This window comes from Leptodactylus fuscus, chromosome 3, assembly GCF_031893055.1.
Source record: "Leptodactylus fuscus isolate aLepFus1 chromosome 3, aLepFus1.hap2, whole genome shotgun sequence".
NCBI classification, from domain to species: Eukaryota; Metazoa; Chordata; class Amphibia; order Anura; family Leptodactylidae; genus Leptodactylus; species Leptodactylus fuscus.
The window spans coordinates 121,879,858-121,905,172 of NC_134267.1; the positions used below are offsets into that span (position 1 = coordinate 121,879,858).

Sequence of the window (25,315 nt, forward strand, 5' to 3'; positions counted from 1 at the left end):
TTTTGCGTCAAAATCCGCCTGCAAAAAACTCTGTGTGAACATAAAGAGTTTCCTGTATATTTCTCATTCCCTTTGTAGCCGTTCTTGGCTTTGACTCAAACCCCCGCTACAAAATCTGCAACAAAAAAAGTTGCGTTTCCACAATGTGGGACATCAGCTTATAATGGGAAAATCCGTCCTTAATAAAGTGACATTGCACTGTACAATCTAAAACGGCAGCCCCTCGTGCATTTTCATTTTGCAAACAGAAGTGGGAGCTCCTTCCTGGACATCCGTCATCCTCCATGGCTGCTCCCTACACAGCCAGCTCCGGCTATAGAGCTGGTCGGAGGGGCGGGGCCTCGAGAGCTGACGTAGGTTGTCACATTCCAGGAAGAAGAAGACGGGAGCCGAGAGTCGCCGTCATGTCCGCGGCCTGGAAGATGTGGCTGTATGTGAGGCAGCGGCTGCGGACTGGCGCTCTGCGGGACATCTGTCGCCAGTATCCGGTGCTGTGCTTCATCCTAATCGTCCTCTCGTTGTCCACCGTCCTGCTCCTCAGGTAACGTGGAGCGCAGGATTAGGGTCTGCTGCCACAGTCTCACCTGTACTACCATATTAGCGTCCTGCATTGCTGTGTATAGGATGCTGTATGATACAGGCAGGCTATAGAGCACAGCCAGTAATCATGTCTAAGCTGTCCTCCAGGACACTGTGCAGGTGTTATGGATGGCGATCTGACCAATGGAACTTCTGCCATTACTAGAACGTAGGTTTGGTGGTCATGTGGCGTGATGGTGACAGCTGAGTACTGTACTGGGCGACCTCCAGTGACACAGGATTACATGGCCATCAGTGTTTACCTGTTTCAAGTCACATGACCTCTGTAAGCAATCTCTGGCCACGACAGTCATGTGATTAGAGAGAATGATGCAAAGAAGAACATGTGACTTTTAAAGGGGTTGTCTGGCCCCCACAAAGTGTTTTTATACTAATGACCTATCTACAGAATAGACAATAAGGAGATGATCAGTGAGGGTCCAAGATCATCTAGTCTTATTGCCTATAGCTGCTAGAAACAGCAATGCTCCTTCTCAATTCACCGGACATTCACATTACCATTATAAATATCTGTTGCTTTTGTAGGATAATAGCAACAGACATTAACTGCAATGTGAGCGAAACAGACAAAGCCATTCCCTCGTCCCATTCACTCTAATGTAAAAAAACAAAACAAAAGAACAACAGAAACACAATGGACACTTTCATACTTTGTAAACTCTGGATACAATACTAGTGACCAGAAAAAGAGTTTTCTTATTTGAGCATCCCAGTTTGAACAGAGCCTGACAACCTCTACTAACTTGTTTTAAAATGTGTGTGTGTGTGTATATATATATATACACACATATATATATTAGTATAAAATATATTATATCGGCACTAGTGTTATATGTCAAAGGTGTATTCCAATGAACATAATCATATCTATATGTGTAGATAATTAAAAGTTAAACATTTTTGCAAATACAAGTAATTATAAAATCCGGAGACTTTAAAAGATTTTCTCTAATCATCTTAGTGGTGACAGTCTCTTTTCTTGATCGGTTGCCAATGGATATGACCACAAATGCAGAAACTTTCTATGGTCTGGGACTCGTCTGGAACTCAACCATGATTTTTTTTTTTTTTTATTGTAGATGGTTTACCAGGCAGGGACACTACATGTATGAGAAGATAACTCGGCCACAATAAGGAAATCATGGCTGACTTTCTGACCTTAGAAAGTTCCTGCATTTATGGTCGTATCCATTGGCAACCGATCAAGACAACAGACTGTGACCCCAAGATATTTAGAGAAAATCTTTAAAACTGTGCAAAATGTTTAATTACTTATATATGTAAAAATGTTTACATTTTAATTATCTACAAATTTAGAAATGTTAATGGGAATGTCCTTTTAAGAGAAGAAATTTGTAAATTGATCAAGTTGTATCCAATGTTCTCTTGGATTAATTTTGATCTGGCCTCTATTAGATTGCACTGATTTTTGTCAGTTTCTTAGGCCAGCCATCCACATCAGATTTCGTACTGCTGGTATGTGGCTGTTCATGTGTTGGTGGGATAAAAGAAATGAACAATGCACAGTGAGTCTGCACGAGTAGGCGGAAAATCAGTAAAATTCAGCTGATTACTTCAAAAATGAATATATTTGGCTGACAGCTGGCTGAAAACATCCAGCATAACTGAGGTCTGCCGTGAACTAACGCACCATGTGAAACATTGGCCGAAATCAGATACTTTGGCCAATGATAATCTGACGTGTATGATCAGCTTTAGGCATAAATGGAGTAATCATACATGAAAATTGTTTTGCTTTAGATGGAATTATTTTTCTCTTATTATGTTCCATTTTTGTATTTCCCCCAAACACCTCTTTATGAAGGTTGTCCATGCTTTTTTTTTTGAACGCCTAGATATCTGAGGGAGGTGAAAAAAAACAATCATACTCCCCTGTCCCCAATACTCCACTGTGCTGGTGCATTCTGCTCCAGCGGCCTTTCTCAGGTCTCTTCCTGAGTTCAGCTGAAGCCGCTGATTGGCCTCAACAGTCATGTGATCGATGAGAACAATCAGTGGCCTCAGGAAGAGACCCTTGATGTCACAGGTAGTGACAATGCATGCCCTTCACTGAGGCCACTGATGGTGTCAGTGGTCACGTGTGCCTGGGACTCCTGCCACGTCAACACAGGACTGAGAAGACCGGGCTGGGAGGCACCGGAGCACAGTGGAAAGGTGAGAATTAATTTTTTTTTTAATTTTTTCACTGCCCGTTTGATTAAAAACTTAAACAGGTTGTGTATTTTTGTCTTGTTATAGCGTATTTTTATTATATTAGTTTAATCACATCCTTATTTTTTTGCAGATACCTCCATATTCTTATGATCTTCTGGTCTTTCCTTGCTGGAGTTGTGACATTATATTGCACTCTGGAACCTGAATCTCTCCTTCCTAATATTCTTTTTAATATCAAACATAAGCCCAAGGTATGCTACTTAATTATATTCCATTGAACTTTTGAGGTTGTATTAAAAGTAAAGCTCTGACAGCACAGTCTGCTATGGTAAAACTCAGTCTATAGTGCTTATATTATTACACAAACAGATCTTCTGATATGTTGGGACATTTTTAAGTGATTTTTGAGATGTATCTCACCTGCCTGTGTGTGGTCAACAAAGTGGTTGTCTGTCTTGGACATTTTCTACTTGTTAGTGGACGTTCACATTACCACTGGATGTCCATTATAATAAAACCAATACAAACAGATGGCTATCATAACAAACACTTACTGATGTTAATGTGTCCATTTTTCTTAAATGATCCATTTAATTTATTTCCGTGATCCATTTAATGTATCAATTAATGTATCAATTTCAGACCAATATTGAGAGACAAATTTTATGGTTTGTATAAAAAAAAAAAAAAAAAAAAGTCCAATTTTCCAATATACTTTCTGTATCAATTCCTCACAGTTTTCTAGATCTCTGCTTGCTGTCATTCATTCCGTTACTTCTAGGAGATAAAACTCTGACCATGGTCATGTGATTTACGGTCCATGGTCATGTGATGAGCACACAGGTGCACAGCTGATTACCAGGCAGATGTCTGATTATTGTGCTGTGACTATAACGAGCGGCACCTGTGTACTCATCACATGACCATGGACCGTAAATCGCATGACCATGGACCGTAAATCGCATGACCATGGACCGTAAATCACATGACCATGGTCAGAGTTTTATCTCCTAGAAGTAACAGAATGAATGACAGAAAGCCGAAATCTAGAAAACTGTAAGGAATTGATACAGAAAGTATATTGGAAAATTGTATATACTTTTATTGTACAAACATTAACATTTGTTTCTCAATATTTGTCTGAAAGTGACCAACCCCTTTAAGGCTAGGTTTACACTTGTGCCTGGTATCTGTCCGCTGCCAATTCTTATATAAATAAATTTAAAAAAAATTTGGTCAAAAAACGGACTTAAATAGTTATACAGCACATACCATAGTCCATTTTATATTTATGTTTTTGGCAAATCCATTTTTTTTCCTTTCTTCATGCTGAGCATGTGCAAAGAATGATGAAAAGGGAAAAACGTATTGCAAATCGGACACAGATTACAAAAAAAAGATGGTATAATGGATGACCGTCTGTTAGCCATAGAGAGTAATGTAAAAAAATAACAGATGGTTAAAGGTAGTCTCTTGTTTGGGAAAATGCATTTTTAACTAAACACATGCCTGAACAGCCTTTAAGAAGGCTATTCTACTGCTGCCTTTACATTTTCAAGTGACCCAACCATTTCATTATAAAACGCTATAATCGTTTATGCTGATGAACCCCACAGAGCACCTGGCCGTTCTCTCTGGCCTCCAAGCACCCCCCCCCCACACACACAACATAGCTGTCATTATGCCCCTCCACTGCTTATACTCTGTTTGACCACCTCTTCCCTGCCCAGATTGCGCTCTTGCAGTTCAAATCTTGGGCATCCGTTCAGAGCGGTACTGTGCATGTCTGAGCACCATTTTGGTGTAGTTCGCTGGAGAAATGAGCATGCTGCTCAGTTCTTCACCAAAAAAAGCCATGGATGTGCAGAAGTGGCCATCGGACATGCACAGTACCGCTCTGCGCATGTCCAACAGCCATTTTGGTGTAGTTCGCTGGAGAACTGAGCATGCTAAGCAGTATACTCAGTTCTCCAGCGAACTATACCAAAATGGTGCTTGAACATGTGCAGTAACGCTCTGAATGGAGCGGCGCTGCATATGCCTGAGATTTGAACTACAAGAGCATGATCTGTGCGGGAAGGAGGAGGACAGACTGCGCACAAGCAGTGGAGGGGCGTGATGAAAGGTATGACATGGGGGGTGCTCGAAGGCTTCACCCTTCAGTTAGAGACATTCGGCTAGGTTATTTACTGGCCTATGACATATACATATACTTTTACATCTAGCAAGAAAAAAGTTTGGCAAAAAGCCATTCTTTGGTGTACACCAGGTAAATGTATTGATATGTCTGCATATGCTATGCTATGTTAAGCTCTGCTGTGACTGATAGAGCTGCTCCTGAACAGTCTCATAGGACAAACAGACAAGGATTATCCCGTGTGCTAATGTCTTTTTAATTTTTGGCCTCTTTTCAATGTTATTACAGGCCGTTTTCTTCATTGCAGTTTTTATACTAGCAGTTCTTTAATTCATATAAAAGAACATGTCTGTTTCTTTTCTTTAGCAGACAGAACTACAAGAGCTTTTCCCACAAGGTCATAGTTGTGCAGTGTGTGGGAAAGTGAAGTGCAAGAGACATAGGTAAGTTTTAGGGGGTTTCCAGGACCCCGGGTAATCTTTATACTGATGACTTAAGACCATGAGCAGCTGAATGATGGGGTCCAACACCCACACCCTGCACTGATCAGCTGTTTTAGCTTCATCCTGGTGCCAGAAGCTATACAGTGCCAAAAGCAGAAGGCACTGCCTGCTGTACTGAAGGGAGCAGAGCCTGAGTACCCTTATGTTACTGCTGTACAGGGAACTCTGCCTTCTCCCACCATCCTGTGTATATCTTCCAGCTCACAGAGGCAGGTGAATGGTGCAGGGTCTGGATGTCGGACCCACCAATCACATAATGATAGCTTATCTTAAGGATAGTTCATCAGTATGGAAATTCTCTAGAGGCCTGGACAAATCCCCTTTAACAGTAATATACAATTAAGCTAAACCAACCTTTATAACATTTTTATACAAATAATCATTGGAATTATTTCAGACCAACACTGCAGCTGGAAAACTATCAACCATGGCTGGATTTAGAAGTGCCCTCTAAAGTTGATGCATCTCTGTCTGAGGTAATAACATTTTCTGTGTATGTTTCATTGTCCACTAGGTTCACACCTGCGTTCGGTTACCTGCAGAAACCTGTGGACCCCATAGACTAGACTATAATGGAGTCCACTGGGTTTCCGCCCAAAAAATGCACAGTTCGGGATAGAAACCCCAAATTTAGAGAATATTAAGGCTATGTTATGACACATTTTGGAGAAAAAAACCAGGCTTAATATGCCTACCATTGTTTTCAATGGGAAGCACTGATGGATGCGCTGTAAAAGAAGCATTCTGCTCGATCTTGCCACGGTTTCTGTGGAAAACGCGATGATTAATTATCCCCATTGATGAGGTTAATCGCACATGGAAACTGAGTGGCAAGAAAGTAAGACTTGGCTTTCTTCCTCTGGTTCCACAGGGCCGAGTCTCGGGTAGTTAGCATACTGTAAACTACCATACACGTGCAAAGGATAGAGAGTGTTTTGCACTGTGGCTTTAAATACAAAGCATATCAATTATTGCTGCAGGTCTGTGGACTTCAGCCTTTGCAATGGAAAGATGCTAACTACCTGTGAAATTGGGAACTCTGCAGTGTATCCCTAAGAATCCATAGTCAAGCAGAAATTCAGAGCAGTACTATGTAATAACCCTTTATGGGTTTGGGTGCAAACTTCATGATCAGATTACATAATTCCATATAAATAAACAAAAATGCCCTAGTATAAAGGTTATGGGGCAGGGCATGGTAAGAGTATTTAAAGCGTCACTAAACTTTCAAACAACTTTTCATTTTCTGTCAGTATTTGTGTCATTAATACATTTTTCAACACACTTTATTAACACATTTTTGCTCCTTTCTGTGAAATCCTGCATCTCTTTATTCTTTCCCTTGCCACTCTTTTGAGAGCTGTACCTGGCTTCTAACTGTGTACAGACTACGACTTATGTGTAGGGAGGGTAGGGGAGGGTAATGTCAAACTGTTAAATCTCGGGCATTAAGAAATGTAGAGAATTGTTTCTTGTGTCATATGAAAGAGAAGATTCTCATCATTTATATGACACTAAGAAAGCAGCCAAAATTCATTAATAAAGTATGTTACAAAATGTATTCATGACATTCGGACTATAAGACGCACTGGACTATAAGACGGTTTTAGAGGAGGAAAATAGGGAAAAAAAATTTTGAAGCAAAAACTGGTAAAATATTTAATGTATGGGAGTTGTAGTTTTGCAACAGCTGCAAGGCCACATTGACAGGTGACCCTGCAGCTGTACGGGGATGCATAGAGTGTTTTTTTTTGCGGGTCCAGAAGTACTTTTTAGTTATACCATTTTGGGGAATATCTATTGCTTAGATCACCTTGTATTGAAAAAAAACCCGGTGGTTTATGATATATGATTTTCTACTTTTATATATATATTCTAGGGACAGGAGGTGATTTAGAACTTTTATTTATTTCATATTTTTATTATATATTTTTAAAGCTTTTTTTTTTTTACTGTTTTATTCTCCCCCCGGGGCTTGAACCTGCGGTCACTTGATTGCAAGTCCCATAGACGGCAATACAACTGTATTGCCGTCTATGGGACATTCTGTGTATTAGTATTACGGCTGGTCATAGACCCAGCCGCAATACTAATATATAGCAGTGACAGGCCTGGGAGCCTCTTTAGGCTCCCGGCTGTCACCCGAAAAGGTCGGCTCCTGCGATATCGCCGCGCAGGAGCTGGCCTGCAACTTTACAGGTACGGGGCCGGTGGGGACCGGCCCCGGGGGAGAAGGGGCCAACGATACTGACCCGACATCCGCTGTACTAGAGAGGCGGATGCCAGGGAGGGATAGACGCCGGGGCCTGAGACATCGCTGCCCTGCCCTGCATGAAGCCAGCGGCAGGGGGACGGAGGAGCGGAATAGCATCACTCCTCCCGCTGCTGGCTTCATGCAGGGCAGAGGAGCGCAGCGATGTCGCAGGCCCCAGCACCTGTAATGGCGTCTATCACTTGCCGGCTTCCGCCTCTCTATTACAGCGGATGCCAGGCGCCACATTCGGCCTATAAGACGCACCCTTCTTTTCCCCCCAAATGTGGGGGAAAAAAAGTGCGTCTTATAGTCCGAAAAATACGGTATATGTTTCCATAAATGCAAGTTAGATGTGGTCGTGACTGTTTGTACATCATTCTTTTCTTTATAGGTGTTTGAACTTGTGCTGGAAAACTTTGTTTACCCTTGGTATCGGTATGTAAAGTTACACAATCTATAATCTATAATTGATATATTTGTGCCTCGCTTGTAGTTTTTTTTTTTTTCTTTGCCTTGTTTATTTCATATAAATGATACCTGATTTTGTTATCTCAGTGTGAACTAGAACATACATTGATATTTATTAGAGATGAGCGAACACTGTTCGGATCTGCCGATCCGAACAGCACGCTCCCATAGAAATGAATGGAAGCACCTGTGACGCAGACTTTGCCGGCGGCCGGCCGCTTAACCCCCCGTGTGCCGGCTGCTTCCATTAATTTCTATGGGAGCGTGCTGTGAGCGTGCTGTTCGGAACGGCTGTTCCGAACAGTGTTCGCTCTTCTCTATTTATGCAAAACATCACTTCTAAAGCATCCCTATCGGTAATCACAGATGTTTACATCAAAGGTGTTGCCCGGGATAAAATACAAATTAAGGGTGCCTTCACACGGAGTTACGCTCCGTACATTTTGTCCTTTTTACACGTGTAAAAATACACATATAAATTGTAGTAAGCCATTGAGTTCAATGGCTTGCGCGCGTTACAAAAAAAGCCATTGAACACGATGGCTAACTACATTTTACACGTGTATTTTTACACGTGTAAAATGGACAAAAAGCACGGAGCGTAACTCCGTGTGAAGGCATCCTAAGCCCTAAACTAAACACCCCCCTCCCACTTAACTTCTAATTTACTTGCATTAGAAAAAAAAATGTATAATTACCATATTCCTTGGGCGATTATGTGACTGCCCCAGAGGCACTTTCTGATAATCCGGTGACGTTCTGTTTCACCACTTCCGAAATGAAATGTCAACTCTCTGCGTCCCCCCTCCCCCCCCCCCAGCCACATCAATACTTACATTCCTTCCTGTCCAAGAATGGCTCCTCCTCTGTTGAAGCACTTGTGTACTGTAACACTCCATGTGCACTGTAACAGTCCATGTTGGTGCACAGGGATGGGGTTTGTTCTGTGCCACTCCCTTATAATATCTTTCTGTCCCATATGGAGGATTTTATTGCAGTTTTACTGAATTTTTTTCATTCTGACAGTGACATAACTGAAGATGAATCTTCTGTGGATGAACTGAGGTTGACGTTGAGGTTCTTTGCGTCTGTTCTTGTGCGAAGGATACAGAAGGTGATCACATGACTATTTTTTGTTTTGTTTTGTTTCTCATGAGGTTGTATTACAATTTTTAAACCACTATAAGTCCCAATACAAAATGATGAATAAATCACAATAAGGTTAACTCCATAAATGAATATAAATCCTGCAAAGAAGACAAAGCCAAAATACTCCCTTAAAAATATCACTTTTATTTCATGCTATTAAAAGTACAGAACGTGTGTGTGTATAAATATATATTAGTAGATTATAATGAATCCCAATACAGTTAGAGGTCACAATAGTAAAAGCTTTGTACAATCTATGGTATAAGCTACAGCAAACCAGGATGTAAACACATTATTATTTATTATACAGCACCAACATATTCCACAGCACTTTGGCAGCTGCCCCAAGTATGGTTTGCAATCTACAGTAAATTTCGTATCAATATGTATTTGTAGTGTTGGAGGATACCAGAGTACCCAGAGGAAACAAGTGCAAACACAGGGAGAGCATACAACACTCCATACTTAGCTGGATTCAAACATCAGACACCATTGCTGCAAGGTAACAGTGCTAACCACTGATCTACCCCAAATGCAGTCTGATACAAAATAACAAGTAGCATACAATGCAAAATCCTTACCTTCATAGGCCCAATGACTTCAAAATACTATGGAGTAAGAACTTGACATTATACATTGCTTGTATTATTTTATATGTGAGGCTTGGTGGCAGGCTTTTGTAGTTTAGAATAATATACTATAGTTGTTGGGGTTTCGCCATGGATTGACTTGGTTATACCATATGTTTAGTGCAATGATCTCAAACTGCATTTGGATTCTTTTTACTATATGGGTATTTGTTATTTTTGTTGTGCTTTTAATAGTATTAAATAAGTGATTTATTTTTTTATGGGAGCTTTTCTGTTATGTCTTCTCTGTTGTGTTACAGATACATAAAACATTACAATAGTAACACGCTGCTATGGAAATGAATACTATTGTCACTTTGATAAAGAAAAAAATAATTGTGCAACTAGACTTTACTGTTAACATGCCCATACACATTGGGGGAAAGGAGGACAAATGCGGTTATTCACACGGCTGCCTTAAAGGGCGGTAAACCACCACCAGCTGTATCTGGCAGCAGCTTATTTCCCCATATCTAATCATCCCTAACACATTCATGCTCTGGGCTGAGCTGAGCATACACGTGTATCTGGGAGTATATGGAAAAGCTTTGAAAGTTTAAGGGCACCATAAGAGTGTAGATCATATGAATTATGTTGTCTCATTTATAGGTGGATATCCCATCAGTTATAACAAGAAAATTATTGAAAGCTGCAATGAAACATATTGAAATAATTTCAAAAGCCAGACAAAAAGGTACAATTGAGTATTGTTTGTTCAAAGTTTGTGCTACTCAGTGGGGTAACTAAGAACGACAAGGCCCCATAACAAGATTTTGACTAATTGGGCTCTGTATCCAACCCTGTCAACCAACTCTCAGAATCAGTGGAGTGGAGCCTTTTGAAGGATGCAAAGAGGTGGAGGTACTGAGGGTTCTCTTTAATAACTTAAGACATTTTATATACACTTCAGAATCTATAGGCACGAATTGACAGATGTGCAACGCTCTGCACCAGTGTTGAGACTTTCTGAGGGGCCAGCTTTCCAGGTGAAAGTCTTAGGATTGCACAGAGATGGTACCTATAAACCACTCCAGTTAAATCAGATCTCCAAAAGACAAATAACACTCTTTCACTTCTGAGCTCGCCTCTGTGCCCAAACAGCAGTTCTTCACCACAAATGGGTCATTGCAGTATTCAGGAAAAAATTTTAACAAGATGGGCTACTTTATTCCCTGGTAGAAGAGAGAAAAATTATGAAAAAAGTACATATAACTGGAGAAAAAAACTGGGTAGAAAATAAAAATGTGCATAAAAAAAATAACATTTGGAAACTTCACCTCTATTTTGAATTAATTCCTGTTGAACACCTAAAGGGTTAACAAAGTTCCGATTCACTGTTCTGAATAATTTGAGGAGTAAAGTTTCTAAATGCATTATGAAACTATTCTCCCATAAAGTAAAAGATGTCATATTTGAAAAATGGGTCTTGAGCATTAACCCTTTCACTGCCAAGGGTCTCTGGAAATTTTGCACCTCCAGTAGCCAGAGCAATTTTCACAGTTTTGAGATGGATAAATCAAAGCTAAATTGCAACATTAAAAAAGCATCCAACCCCCCCATACCTATATATTTTCTTAAAGTAGATACCTGCAGCATTGTCTCAATGCCACTTGGATAGATTTTTAGCGAATTGCTTTTAAAAACGCTGTCGGGAATTGAAATCTTCAATGAGATCTCAATCCCCAATAGTGTTTTCAACAGTGAATTGCTTTGGCACAGTAAGGGTTAACATGAAGAACTTGATGTCATTTTAAAGATTAGATTCTCATTTTAAAATTAATCTAAAATTATCTTCATAGTCCAAACGAGTCCAGAGATATGGGCATTAGAAGTAAGGACGTAACGGCTACGTCCTCGGCTAGGCAAGTGACACCCCGGGAGGATGTAGAGCTACATCCTTGGCAAGAAAAGGGTTAAGACCCAAACTACCCTGCTCAATGAGCAAACTGTCATTGTGTTATATATTGGAGATCGGAGAGCTGAAGTGATACCAGGAAGACCAGGCAAGGCGTCTACCCCAGGATCTGGTTACAACAGCTACAGCTGACTGCTTCAAAAAGGATTCATAGATGCTTATGGAAATGCATAAGCATCCATTGGTTAAACTTAGCGGACATTTGTCTTTCTTCATCTATACTAACTCTGTAACTATGTACACAAAAATGTGAACAAAGATACTGTCAAATTATTTATTTTTTTAAATAAATAAGAATGATCTTATTCACCACTTAATGTTTTCTACCTTGCTTTTGCCATAACCTCAAAATTGTGCCGCCGAAGGCTGTGGTCACAATAGCGTTTTGTGACTGTTTGGGGACTTCGTCCCCCATTCCGCTTAAAATAGGTAGAGAAAAGTCCTGCAGAACCCAGCAGACTCCGTTATAGTCTATTGTCCTTTTTAGTGGTAATATATATTATGGTGGGTCCTTGACGACTGCAGTGTTAGAGGACAATGGTCAACATTCTGTGCTTAGCATTGCTATTGTGCATAATGAAAAGAGTATAATACGTAATGGCTTGGAAACTATATTGATTGAAAACATTTTTACGTTTTTTTTTTTTTTTACTTTTTTACACTTAGTGAAAAACTCTGAGTATCTACAACAAGCTGCACTTGAGGAATATGGACCTGATCTTCATGTTGCATTGAGAAGTCGCAGAGATGAACTTTGCTACCTTCGAAAACTTACTGAGCTTCTACTTCCGTTTATTCTACCTCCAAAAGCAACAGATAGCAGGTGACTTTCACATTTAGTTTTTTTTTTTTTGTTTTTTTTTTTAAAGTTTACTCTTAAATTTCAGCATTCTCCTTTCTGTCATTCGATCCATTATCACAACTAATGAACATAAAGTGTATTTGTCAGTACATGTATCATTAAAAGGTAGTTTTGTGAAGGCAACCCCTTCTTTAAGAACAGTTACCCCACTGAACAGAGGTTCAGGCTTTCTGCCCAGTTTATGTTGCTGCTGTGTATAACTTTTTCCTATCTGTTGTTGGTAGAAATACACGCTGCCCATTAATTTGCATGCAACGCATGGATTAGGTAGTATGCCATAGTGAGAGCTGTATTGGCCCTCTCCTCTGCCTTTATATCAGTATGCCATAGAAAATTCAAACTTCTTTATTAACCGTATAATAACAAGAAACTTTTTGTCCTAAAATTTTCCCCAAAAAAGTGTTTATTGCTCAAAACACGTTTTTATGTTGGTGTTGATCTTTTCAGGCCCCTGACATTGCTTCTTAGAGAGATTCTTTCTGGCTCTGTGTTTCTTCCCTCAATGGACTTCTTGGCTGATCCAGTAAGTTTCTGTGAAAGTGTGTCTATGGTAAAATACTGGTCAAGTTCCCCAGACTATAGCAAATGTGAGTCAATTTTGGTTGGTCAAATTGTAGGGGTCATCATTTCACCTTAGTACAGCATAATATGTTCTTGTTTAGAGATGAGCGAGTACTATTCGAAACTCCAGTTTCGAATAGCATGCACCCATAGGAATGACTGGACATAGCCATAGTCTGCGTGCCGGCTGCTTCCATTCATTCTTTTGGGTGCGCGCTATTACTACTATGAGTACTCGCTCATCTCTATTCTTGTTCAATGTAATGTGTGATGCATCTTATGTGCTTGCATACTTTTAAAGAATGTGAATATAGTTTTTTATTTTTTTTTATTTTATAGGATAATGTTAATCGATTATTGCTCATTTTCATTGATGATAGTCCTGTAAGTATTTATATTTTGTCAAAATATTTAATCCTCTAAGTCTTTTTGGTTTATTTTACTAATATATCTCAATTTAATTTTATTTTAGCCTGAACAAGCAACAGAGCCAACCTCCAGTTTGGTACCATTCCTTCAAAAATTTGCAGAGTCTAGAAACAAGAATCCTTCGGTATTTTCCATGCCTAGAATGACTTAAATAACATATGTGAAGCAGAGTTGTAATCTGCTTTTAGAAGTGAATGACAATGTATAAAATAGAGTTTTTTTGTTTGTTTGCAAACAATACCATGTCAATATTCTGTTGCAAAAGTGACTCATTTTCTTGTTTATCATTCGGGAACACAGTACCAAGGGTATAGGCCCAGCCACTAGGAGGCTGACACTAGGAAATAAGAAAGTTTTGGGTCTACCCAAATGGGCTATATCCTCTCCACAGACAGGAAGTGAATCAGTTTTAGCCTAGTGTCCATAGGAGGCAGACATGTCCTGCTTGCAGACCTTCTGCTTTTTAGTTTAGTGTTATGTATGTATTTTCTCTTTTAGATTACAGGGGGTCCTCAGTGTGTACTGCCATATTAGTTGTACCCCCTTTAGGTGCTAAGAGTCAAACAGCTAGGGTATCCCTGCACAGACCTGTGTCTCTCCTCACCGCCTAATGGTCTGCACCCGTAGTTGGAGTGCCGGTAATCCCACTTTAAGTGCAAGTTTACTAAAGGGGCGACCCTGCGAGCACGCGAAGACATAGAACAAGTGAATATTCTTCACTTCCTGGATCCCCTCCTTTGCTAGGCCCTATTTCCAGTGGTCCCATCTTCCCGCTGCTTGCCATTTAATGTCCCTCCAAGTACACAGTCTTCTGCAGTATTGTGCCCTGGGCTAAACAATAGAGTTACCATCTCCTCATTGGTACCCAGAACCGGGGAGTAGCCCCCTGAGATGAGACCCTCACTCTAATCCAAGGGTTCTGGGCCCCTCTCTACCCTTGCAGTAACTTAGGCACTGGTGGGGTTAATCTGGAATCACATGCTTCCTCCCATTACAGGTGAAACTCTGGACTAGCTTTTTGGCTTACATAGCCCTTCTCTCAGGGCAATGATGTTGCTCAGTCCAAGGCACAGTGGCATGCGGCAACAGGGTCTGTGGAGAAAATTCACAAACCTTTTATCAAATGTAGGACTTCAGGCTTGTCAGTAACAAAGTAAAGTTAGTTGTATTTTTTAACAAATAGAGACAACACATAGCAAGCCCTTCTGCAAGTTATCTAGTGTGTTGTCTGTAGATTATCAGTCTTCATGAGTTTTTATAATAAATTGCTCATATGACTTTTGTGGTTGACATTTTAAAAATACAGAAGTAATATTCTGACATCTAAAAAGATTAAACATAAACCGCTGACGACCTAGACAGAAACTTGAACAGGAACGTGTCTTCCCTGTCATACAACTAGCATCTGTCTGGGTCAAATGCTGATCAAATATCAATAATGGAAAATATTCAATTTATATCATATAATGTAAAAACTATCTTAACAGGTCCTAGCGGCTCAGCCCGATGTCATCTTTTACATGAAGCTCTTCCTTATTCTGAGAATCTCTGTGTCTCTTTTTGACTTCCTTTAGTCCCAGGATTGGACCATCAGAGTTCCCCAGCATCCTGCTGTGTTATTGTGGAATGATCCGCTTCCTTGTAGCATCTAGATAGTCTCCGGCTAGGACCCTTGCAGTTTGTGTGCCTGTCACATGACCTGCAGGGCTCCTGTTTTCTGTAGTCCTCTGTTTTCCAATCTAAACCCAGCCTCCTGGTTCAGTGGTTACCAGGTCCAGGTGCCTCTCGGCCCAATTCCTGCATCCGGGGGTTGGTAGAAGCTGTTTCTTCCACTTTTCTGGCCTGTTCCCCATGGAAGGCAGTTTCCCTTGTCTTGCCAGTTCCTGCTGGTTCTAACTTGTGCGTCTTAGGAAGGAAGTTCCTAGGATGTGGGGGGGGGGGGGGGTTTAATTTTTATTTTATTTTTCATCAAGTCTCCCCTGGAGGGCCGTAATTTTTCCACAGTCAGGATTCTCAGGGTGGATTAGTATTGATGTATGGCCACTGTCCCTATCTTAGATTCTTTTCACTCATCCTATGTGGGGCCATATTGGTTTACTAGCTGGTACCCGCGACTTCGTCTGCGGTGATTGTAGCAGTTGGTATATACAGGCGCGGCTAAGGTTTTCGTACTGTGTATAAGGTATGGGATATGAAATGTAACTGTGTATCTTGTTTTTGCTGTAATTCTGAGAACACATGAGACTTTTGTGTTGAATGTAATTAGTATTTCAGCTGCTATACGGTGTTCTGAGAAACTGTACATAGTGTCTTTGGGACAGAGGTATTTCAAGTGAATATACTTCGATATACGACATTGTATGATTTGTTATTTTCCGCCAGTACATGTAAGTTTTGGGCACAGGATACTCTTGAGCAAGCAACATAAAGTCTGGCCCTGTGCATGACAGTTTAGTAACTCCATGCGCCTCTTATTAATAGCAATTAACCCCATCATGTCCCTCAAATTAACCCTTGTGTAAGAGTTAATGATATGTGAGTACTTGGAGGTAATAATTAAGTATCTTCATTATTGAGGTCTTTTATTAGTAGCTCCATATGTCTCACATATTAGTAACCTTTATATGAGGCACACAGGGGTTAATATGAGGGACATGATGGGGTCTATTCCTATTAATATGAGGCACACAGGGGTTAATATGAGGGACATGATGGGGTTTATTCCTATTAATGTGAGGCACATGGAGTTACTAAGACTAAACTAATAACCCCAAATGCCTGACATTAATGAGAATAGTAATCCTATGTACCTGTGTGTTTTTCAGTTTCATTTTGCTAGCAGCTTCCTTTCCTCCTCGGGGAATCTTTGCAGGATGCAGACGACTATTGCAGGCACAAACCTGAGCGATTAAGCTCCACCCCCTGGGTTTCCTGCACCCCTCTCAAAGGGGAGTGTCCTTATGCCTCAGTTCTAGCAGAGCACTGAAGAGACTCGGACTTCATTTAACTCTTGCAGGTCCTGTGCTGCTGGCATGCCAGTGAAATATGGCATGAGTGCCACTCTTGGCACGTGTGCCAGGGGTTGCTGACCTCTGCTGTAGAGGGTAATATGAATTTTGTGGCTTTCTATGGTCCAAAGTGTGTGAGATTGCAGAGATAGTGATGCGAGTTTGGGTTTTGTGGAGGTCCTGGGAAAAACGTATGTGCGCTATTGTGACGAAAAGTAACCTATTGCGCAATCCAGTGTAGTAACTATGTTTGTGGAAAATTTCAGCCAAATTGGTGGAGCGGGTTTTGCGTGATTGAGGAACAAACATCCAAACACACAAACCCACAAACATCCAAACTCACAGGATCTTATGGTCCTGCTCTTGTCCCTCTTCACCCTTTGGGATCTCTTGCCTTTCCTCCCACAGGGCTGATCTTATACTAAAGGTCTCCTATTGTACACCTTTATGGAACATGCAACCTGGGATGGTCCGTAAAGGCCTTGTTAATAACTTAACCCCAACAGGTTGCATCTCCTTTAATCCTGGTGTGTTCTTATAGATATTTGGATTAGAAAGTAGAAATGAATAATACATTTTATATGAAAACTTCATGTTTTAATTCCCTTTTCTGCTTTATTACATGTTTGCCTTAGGATAGTGCGCCTCCAACTTTTTGTGATACCATGCGTGATTGCTTCCATATTAGCTTTGTTATATAACTGGGACAAGCTTTGTATTTTATCCATTTTTTTTTTTTTTTTTTTTGAGGTTCTGAAGCTAGAGCTGAAGGAGATCAGGGCAGAGCAGGACCTTCTTTTCCGCTTCATGAATTTCCTCAAACAGGAGGGAGCTGTACATGTTTTACAATTTTGTTTGACTGTGGGTAAGTCACTGAGGCACCTTTTAGAAAAATAAATGAACACACAATTGCAGGAGCTTTATAAGAAAGGGAATCCCTTCTTGTCTGATGTTAAGCTAATACATCAATTCATACACTCACATCTTTTTATGCCTTCTAACGATGTTCTAGTAATAATCGATACAGTCCCTAGAATGTTACTCCTTTACGCATGAGTAGGGTACCATCTGTCAGACCCCCACGAGTCAGACATTTATCACCTATTCTGTGTTTTTTCTGTGTTTTTTACATAGAGGAATTTAATGACAAGATTTTAAGGCCTGAGTTGCCTGATGCCGAAATGCTCGCTCTTCATGAGGAAGTGAAGAAGATCTATGTAACTTATTGCTTGGAAGAAAGCATTGATAAAATAAGGTTTGACCCCTTCATCGTGGATGAAATCCAAAGAAGTAAGTGTATGCATGCCTGACAAAAAGTGAAAAATAAAGAAAAAACACTAAAAATGTAAGTTTATTGGGTATACTCTAAAATAAGCTGGAACCATACCTCCCGACAAAAATATTCTGTGCCTGAAACCATTTGAGTCAGGCCGGCATATTAGGACTATATATTAAAAGCTGAGCTACACACATGATCTTCATAATCCGTGATTGAATATTTTGTCTCTGTGTGTCAACAGATTTGTGTGCATGAGGCAAATCGATTATTCCAACCAGTGAAGATCATTCCTCTATTTTATCTACAGCCCTCCTATCAAAATACATCTACGGGATGGTCTGGCTTGCAACACGGTGCATCAATGTATTGCCAGATCCAGACCCCTGTGCCATGATCTTCGCTGGTTGGAGTAATCAATTTGCTTCATGCATATGATCAGTGAATATGAAAATCTCCCATATACATATCTTGTCTTTCAATAAATAGTTCTAATACAAAAAACTGACACCCCTGGTTTAAGGCACAGAATATTCGTCGACTAGTTTGGTTCCAGTTTGTTTTAGAGCAAACCCAATCAACTTACTTTTTTTTTTTTTTTTGTCGTTTTTTTTTCTTTATTTTTAATTTTTGGTCTAACTGTTTAGAAGAAACCCAACTGAGTTATCAAACATAGTTTTATACTAAATGTATACATGCCCCAACAAAACTTGATGTTTAGACTAAGGCCCCAAATAGTAAAACCCAGCTTTAAAAAAACGCATGGAAAATGAGTTTTTGCTGCATTTTTTCTTTCCCTTTTAAATCTATATTGAAATTTGCTGATACTGTTAAATTCTTTTTTTTTTCTCTCTGCTGTGTTTCCATATTGGCCCCAAACACTGCATTTCTGCAATGCTTGGCCTTAGCTTTAAAGGTGATGTCCAGGTAAAAACTCACCTGCCCCCGATGCTCTGGTTTCCTCCCTGTGCATTCCAGTCCTTCTGCTCAAAGGGTCTCTGGGGTCAATCAGTGAAGGTCACGTGACCGCTGAGTCCCATCAGTGGCTTCAGTGGAACTCGGGAAGAAACCCGGGAGGACATCGGAGCATTGGGAACAGGTGAGTATGCTTTTTTTTTTTTAATTTTACTTGCTGCCCCCAGCTGATTTAAAAGTTAAATGGGTTGTCCAACCCCTTTAAGGCTAAACTCCCACATAGTGAAACACTGTGGGGAAAAAAATGCTGTACATTTCATAGAGTTTTTACTTTGTTGTTCTCAGCTTTTTTTTCTTCCCCCTTAAATCTATAAGGAAAATGCTCACAATTCCACATCTAATTAACATGCTGCATTTTTTTGAAAAGGCATCTTTACTGCAGTCCCCCCCCCCCATAATGTTTGGATAAGAATATGCCGAAATATTATTCACTTTTCTGGTACTGTAAAATGCAACATTTTTTTTTTAGCAGTAAACGGGCCATGTGACTGATCATGACATCACATGGCATGTGAACCAGAGGCTGTCGCTTCAAACAACTGTTCTTTAATTGATGACCTGTCCTTAGGATAGGTCTTATGAGCTTTTATTCTTGTAAGCTTAGATAACTCCACTAATGTAATAGATTTGTAGCCTTTCTACTAGCTAAAAAATAGCTGCAATAAGGTAAGCAACAATGTAGGCTTTTATGGACAAGGACATTCTTTGTCTCATTTTTGTTTACCTGTCATTTTACTTATAGATTGGTAACCTGTACTGCACAATTTGTTACAGCTATGTATCTATTCTACCTTATGCTGGATAAGAGATGCTAAGTGATTGTCCGTACAAATGTGCACATGTTCATGCCTTTTTTTTTTTGTCTTCAATAGGTTTGTAAACTTTGATCTCCTGTTTTAGTTGCAGATGGTCCCTACAATGAAGTGGTGAAGCTCCAAACTATGAGATGCCTGTTTGAAGCTTATGAACATGTCCTTTCCCTACTTGAGAATGTTTTCACTCCTATGTTTTGTCACAGTGATGAGGTAAATAATGACCTTTGTTATTACAGTACCTACATAATACAAGTGAAAATAGCTTACTTCTTGGGTCCAGAAGCTGATCAGTAGACTGATTGGTACATTGATGACTTATTTTCCTAGCAGTCATTAAAGAGGACCTTTCATCCCCTTTGCCAAGTCCAGCTATTTCCGGCACAGTTGGTATTTATTCTATAGCTTCCTCCATTCCCAAACAATAACTATTGTTCGTTTCGGTGCCTTATATACTATTTAGACTCTGTACAGGCAGGTGCAGGCAAGAAGTTTGATTTTGATCTCTGACCTCTGTTTGGAGCTCCTTTTCCTGCTCCTGCCTGACAATGCCCACCTGATTATTATTAATGCTTGCAGGACTTTTCTCTCCGCATGTTTTGTGCGGAATCCATATGGACCACATTATAGTCTATCGTCCCAGGTAACTGCTTTTTATGCGTATAGGTTTCCCGTTTAGAGGGGTCCCCAAGCGGACTCCCCGAACAGAAACCCAAACGCAGATTTGAACCAGGCCTAAGATTGGAGGTGGAATACTCTGATATTTATGTAATGTGTACATTCAACTAATATACTTTTTTCATTATTATTACTTATTATGTATTTTTGTTTATTTATTTTAAACTAAATATTATTATTTTTTACTAGTATTTTAGACAGTTACTTGAAGGTGCAGAGTCCCCTACACGAAGTTCAAAATTTAACAGGTATACCTCAAATATTTTATATTAATTGTGGAATATTCATCTTGAATATGGGTTTAAAGGGAGTCTGTGCCTGTCAAGAGCAGGCGGGGAAACTGGATTCTGGATGAGAGGGGAATGAGTGAACGGATAATTTAGCAGCAATGCTCAGCCTCTGTAAAAGATGCCCTGATGCAATCTTGTCTCATTTGCATATTAATAAAAATGGATTTACATCAAAATAAAGCAGCAGTTCAGCACTATAAGGGACTGTGTCAGGTTTAATGAGGTTTTTCCTGCTGACAGACTCCCTTTAATACTACACGTGTATTTATTGATAAATAATATTACTTGATGTATTTAATACTTAAAATAGATTGCCTTTGAACAAATTTTCTTTAATTTATAGTAGACTATAGTACATGGGGTTAATACTATTTCTGGCCATTACATGACTTGAACTCTGCAATTTTCCCCTCTGAAAGCTTTAGTTTGCATTTTTCTTTGAGCTAGTTGGTGGAGACTAGCTGTCTTATACTGTTAACAGTAAGTAGAAGAGAATCTGCTCCATCTGAGTCTCTTTCACTCAGAAATGGCCCAGGGCCATGCTGGACCTATGCTGATGTATATAAAGTCCTTTGGCTGTGATTAGAAAGTTTTTATTTAGCTCTAGCATCAGAATAATCTCCCCCCTTGTCAAAGTAAAGCTACTGTGAGAAGACGCCTAACAAACAATAAGTGCAAACTCTGAGCTTTATAGACCTCAAAGGTACAGTTCTCCGGCCTAGCAGCAGGCTCCAGTTTTACTGGTGACCATCTAGCTTGGTGACGTTACGATTCTTGTAACACACAGAGGCGTGACATTTTCCGACATCAAGCGGTGTTACTTTTGTAACATATTGACTATGACTTATATATACTTATTGCAGAAATAGCCTCAGTTTGGATGATATACGGTGAGTTTCCACACAGCATGTTGGAATTGCTTCACTCTGTATCTATGTGGTTGCATTTTTGTGCTATATCTCTTGTGTGAGTTTCTTGGTCTTCATTGGAAATTGTGTCCTATTTTCTCCCAGTCCTTTTTAATGCATTCATGACACCCAAAGCACCAACACATGACTTTTACAGCTGATGTAGTAAAAGGGTATTGCATTGGTGGGAATCCAATTTCAGATACCATCATCAGGATGAAGGGATAACAATGCGTTAATATTCTTATATAAAGTGTACCTACAATTTTTTACTAATTTTTCATCTATGGCGGTCCAAAAGCTGTTCATTATTTAAACAAGGAAGCAGCAGCGATTAGATAAAGACTGCAACAAGTTTAGTTAGTTTTGGTGTCTGATGTGCTATTTAAATCTGTCAGGGCAATTTGGGACACTAAACCACCGACAAGTCCTCATGGACCTTGGGTTTAATGTTCCGAATCACACTGTTACCAAGCCATCAGTGCCCGCAATAAAAATAAAAAAGCTTTTATATTCACCATGCCACTTTACTACTCACACTGACGCAGTTCTTTACTGAGGAGTACACCTTGGCTTCAGTGCGCATGCCCTGTATCTCCGTCACTTGCAGTGTGAAGCCGAAGTATACATCCTTGTCTTCACTAAAGAACTGCACAGCCTCTGTCAGCAGCAGAAATGAGTCCAATGAGATGGGTTCCCTTTAACGCTAGGTTCACATTTGTGTTCGGGTCTCCATTCTGTGGTTTCCGTCTTCTGCATGCAAGAAGATGGAAACCACAGACCGGGTCCGGCCGTGAGCGGAGGTGAGCGTTTTATGCTCTCCGGCCGTGAGCGGCGGTGAGCATTTTATGCTCTCCGCCGCGAAACCGTTTTTTTAAACCGGACACAGAATACTGCATGTCCGACTCTGTGTCCGGATTAAAAAAACGCATAAAACGCTCACTGCTGCTCACGGCCGGACATCTTTCAAACCCATTCAAATGAATAGGTTTGAAAGAGTCCTGCAGGTTTCCATCTCCTGCCTCTGTTTTGTGCAGGAAACGGAAGCCTGCAGAACGGAGACCAGGCGCAGATGTGAACGAGCCCTAAGCTCTGTACTGTCAGAAGTCACTGTCAGGCAGGGGGACGGAATTAGAACTCCAATCTGTCAGCCAGTGTCAGAGCTCAGATTCAGCCCCATTGGCTGCTCCTGCCTGCCTCAGCTCTCCTAACAGTGTCTGATATGTTATTTAGTTTCTGTACCAACTAGAATTGCATGTATCACTCAGGAACAGTGGAGGTTAGAGGAAAAATTCCAACTGCATCAGAATGAGTGGAGCAGCACCTAGTATTTGATGTAAATAACTGGACTTGTAGGTGTTGAATGATCTTCTTTAAGTTCAGAAGAGAGAGATTTTGGCTGTACAATAAACAATCAGAAAAAAACGGGACTTGTTGGAGCTTGCCAACTTCAGGGAAAGGTTCCTCTTTATTTATAGATAAATTTGTAAAGTAAATCCAGTCAAATGTATTTTGGGTAAACACCTTATTCAGATGAGATTTGGACAGTATCTGACTTGAAGGAGTTTTCCCATGAAATGCATTTGAGTGATTTCTTTAAATAAAGAGGAACCTTTTTCTCAAGTTGGAAGCGCTGTTTTTTCGAACGGTTATGTGTACACCCAGCATCTCTGCCAGGCGAAAACACAGCCAGGGTTGGCAACATTTGCAACTGCATATAAATCCAGTCCCAACTATGTTTTCGACTGGTTCCTCTGGAAGTTTTACAGTTAGAATTGCAGTCTGGTGTCATATGAAACCTGCAAGTCTCACCTTGCATATGAGTATTGTGGAGATGCTCTCGGTGCTCCAGACTGCTCTTTTGCATAATCTGAAATAAGTGAATATAAGTGCAGTGCAGGCACACATTTTTACGGGGATAAAAGCATCTCATTCATGTGAGCCTGACCTATCTAATTGTGTTGCTGGTTTAATATGCTTCACCTTGGTGATAGACTCCCTTTAAGGCAATACATATGTCATGTGTGCTACCAAGGGTAAAAATAGGATACAGATTCCCTTTATACAGCAATATACTGCCTTTACGTAGAACTGATGATGATGTTTCAGTGTCCCACAGTTTTATACATGTATAAGGAATAACTTACCGTATGTATAAGGAATAACATAGAGGGGCAGATTTATAAAGATTGGCCTTTACCATACTGGTCTTGATAGCCCCCTGTACTGGTACTTGCTTCCTCATAGATGAAGGGCATCTTTCAGAAGTCCATGCTGTTCAAGTGTATGTAGATTTATGTCTTCCCTTACACCAGAAAACTGGTGTAAATGATGATAAATCTGGCGGGACCACTGGCCCCATCCATATCTCTACAGTGTCACACTCCCTTTTCTGAAACTGGTGAGGACAGCATAAGTTCAAATAAGGTTTGTAACTTTATTTATTTGGTTTTTTTTACACCAGTTTTCTGGCATTGGGAGACAATAATAAATCTTCCCCAATGCACATAGTATGGATCAGTACATAGAGATTGTTCTGTTTAGTAAAGGCAGTATGTAAGGCTCCTGCATCATTACACTGAATGCATGACCAATAAATAGGTGCCGTGCCCAGTACTGTTTACCTAATGCATCTTTGTCTTAACATTGCTGCCTGGATGACCCAATTATCCCCTAACATAGCTGTATACACATGCTCCAGATTGTTATTGTGACTGCATTTATTTGTGCCACTTTGACTGTATTAATAGATTCTAGTCTTCCTTTGCTGTGCCGCTCTTCATACTAACTGATGGATTTTTCAGTTCTATGATAATTTTTCTTTCACTTGCCATTGATCTTTATACCAGGTAACGTATCATTGTTCAATTGAGTGGCAGATGCTTGCACTTCTTTCATAATGCACCCCCTCCACATTTACTATATGTGTTAAATGTATCCAGAAGCTTCCATTACACAGATGGAGTCTTAAAGAATGGTCTGATGACCTTTGTAATGCATTGTATAAAGGGGCGCATATGTTGTTGGTTTTTTTTTATGGCTTTTTCTTTTTTTAAATTTAGCCATTGTCTATTGGTGGCTATTATTTTACCCATCCCCGCTCCTGTCCAGTTCCAATTCCAGTGGGCACTACACAGTACATCCAAACAATGGACAACGGTAGGACATGACACTCAGATGATGTGTAGTGCCTGTGTGTAATGTGCAGCACCCCCTAGAGGCTGAAACAGAAGTGGACTTGGACAGGAGCAGGGTTTGGTGAGTAACGTATTATCCGCTACCTATTAGAATTATCCAATGTATAGCAGTCTATCAAACTCTCCAGTGCCCAGTATACTTTGTAATTTATTATTAAGGGGCATTCCATCAGGTTTCTTTAATTATTTCCCTGTGAAATAGATTGTGAGCTCCTTGGGGCACAAGGACTGATGTGAGAGATTATAAGATGTGTGTAGCACTGCAGAATGTCTCTTATAATTGTCATCTTTTCTTCAAATCAGGACAACACAAAAAAGAGGAGGTGAGCCCTCAGGAATTGGGAAGATTGGCAGCAGACTGAAAGGAGTATTCAAGAGCACAACCATGGAGGGCGCAATGTTACCCAATTATGGGATGGCAGAGGGAGATGAGTATGCAGTATGTAATGACTTTCTTTCTCTTCTTAAGCACACTTATTTGTTGTTGTT

The 25,315-nt window shown here is 40.2% G+C and overlaps 1 protein-coding gene across 4 annotated transcripts in view; it reads left to right on the forward strand.

Annotated features, from left to right (window-relative positions):
• Positions 1–366: 366 nt before the first annotated feature.
• Positions 367–25,315, forward strand: part of SNX14 (sorting nexin 14) — a 58,827-nt gene continuing 33,878 nt past the window's right edge. The window contains exons 1-17 of one of the 4 annotated variants that reach the window (XM_075268238.1): positions 367–541; positions 2,906–3,026; positions 5,279–5,355; positions 5,813–5,891; positions 8,061–8,104; positions 9,164–9,251; positions 10,525–10,609; positions 12,497–12,653; positions 13,140–13,215; positions 13,593–13,637; positions 13,726–13,806; positions 17,441–17,555; positions 17,825–17,980; positions 19,842–19,966; positions 20,621–20,679; positions 21,585–21,611; positions 25,130–25,265. In XM_075268238.1, coding sequence (XP_075124339.1) covers positions 405–541; positions 2,906–3,026; positions 5,279–5,355; positions 5,813–5,891; positions 8,061–8,104; positions 9,164–9,251; positions 10,525–10,609; positions 12,497–12,653; positions 13,140–13,215; positions 13,593–13,637; positions 13,726–13,806; positions 17,441–17,555; positions 17,825–17,980; positions 19,842–19,966; positions 20,621–20,679; positions 21,585–21,611; positions 25,130–25,265 — 1,608 coding nt within the window. In that variant the 5' untranslated portion in view covers positions 367–404. The remainder of the gene's footprint in view (positions 542–2,905; positions 3,027–5,278; positions 5,356–5,812; positions 5,892–8,060; positions 8,105–9,163; positions 9,252–10,524; positions 10,610–12,496; positions 12,654–13,139; positions 13,216–13,592; positions 13,638–13,725; positions 13,807–17,440; positions 17,556–17,824; positions 17,981–19,841; positions 19,967–20,620; positions 20,680–21,584; positions 21,612–25,129; positions 25,266–25,315) is intronic. The other 3 variants (XM_075268239.1, XM_075268240.1, XM_075268241.1) reach the window with 3 other exon arrangements.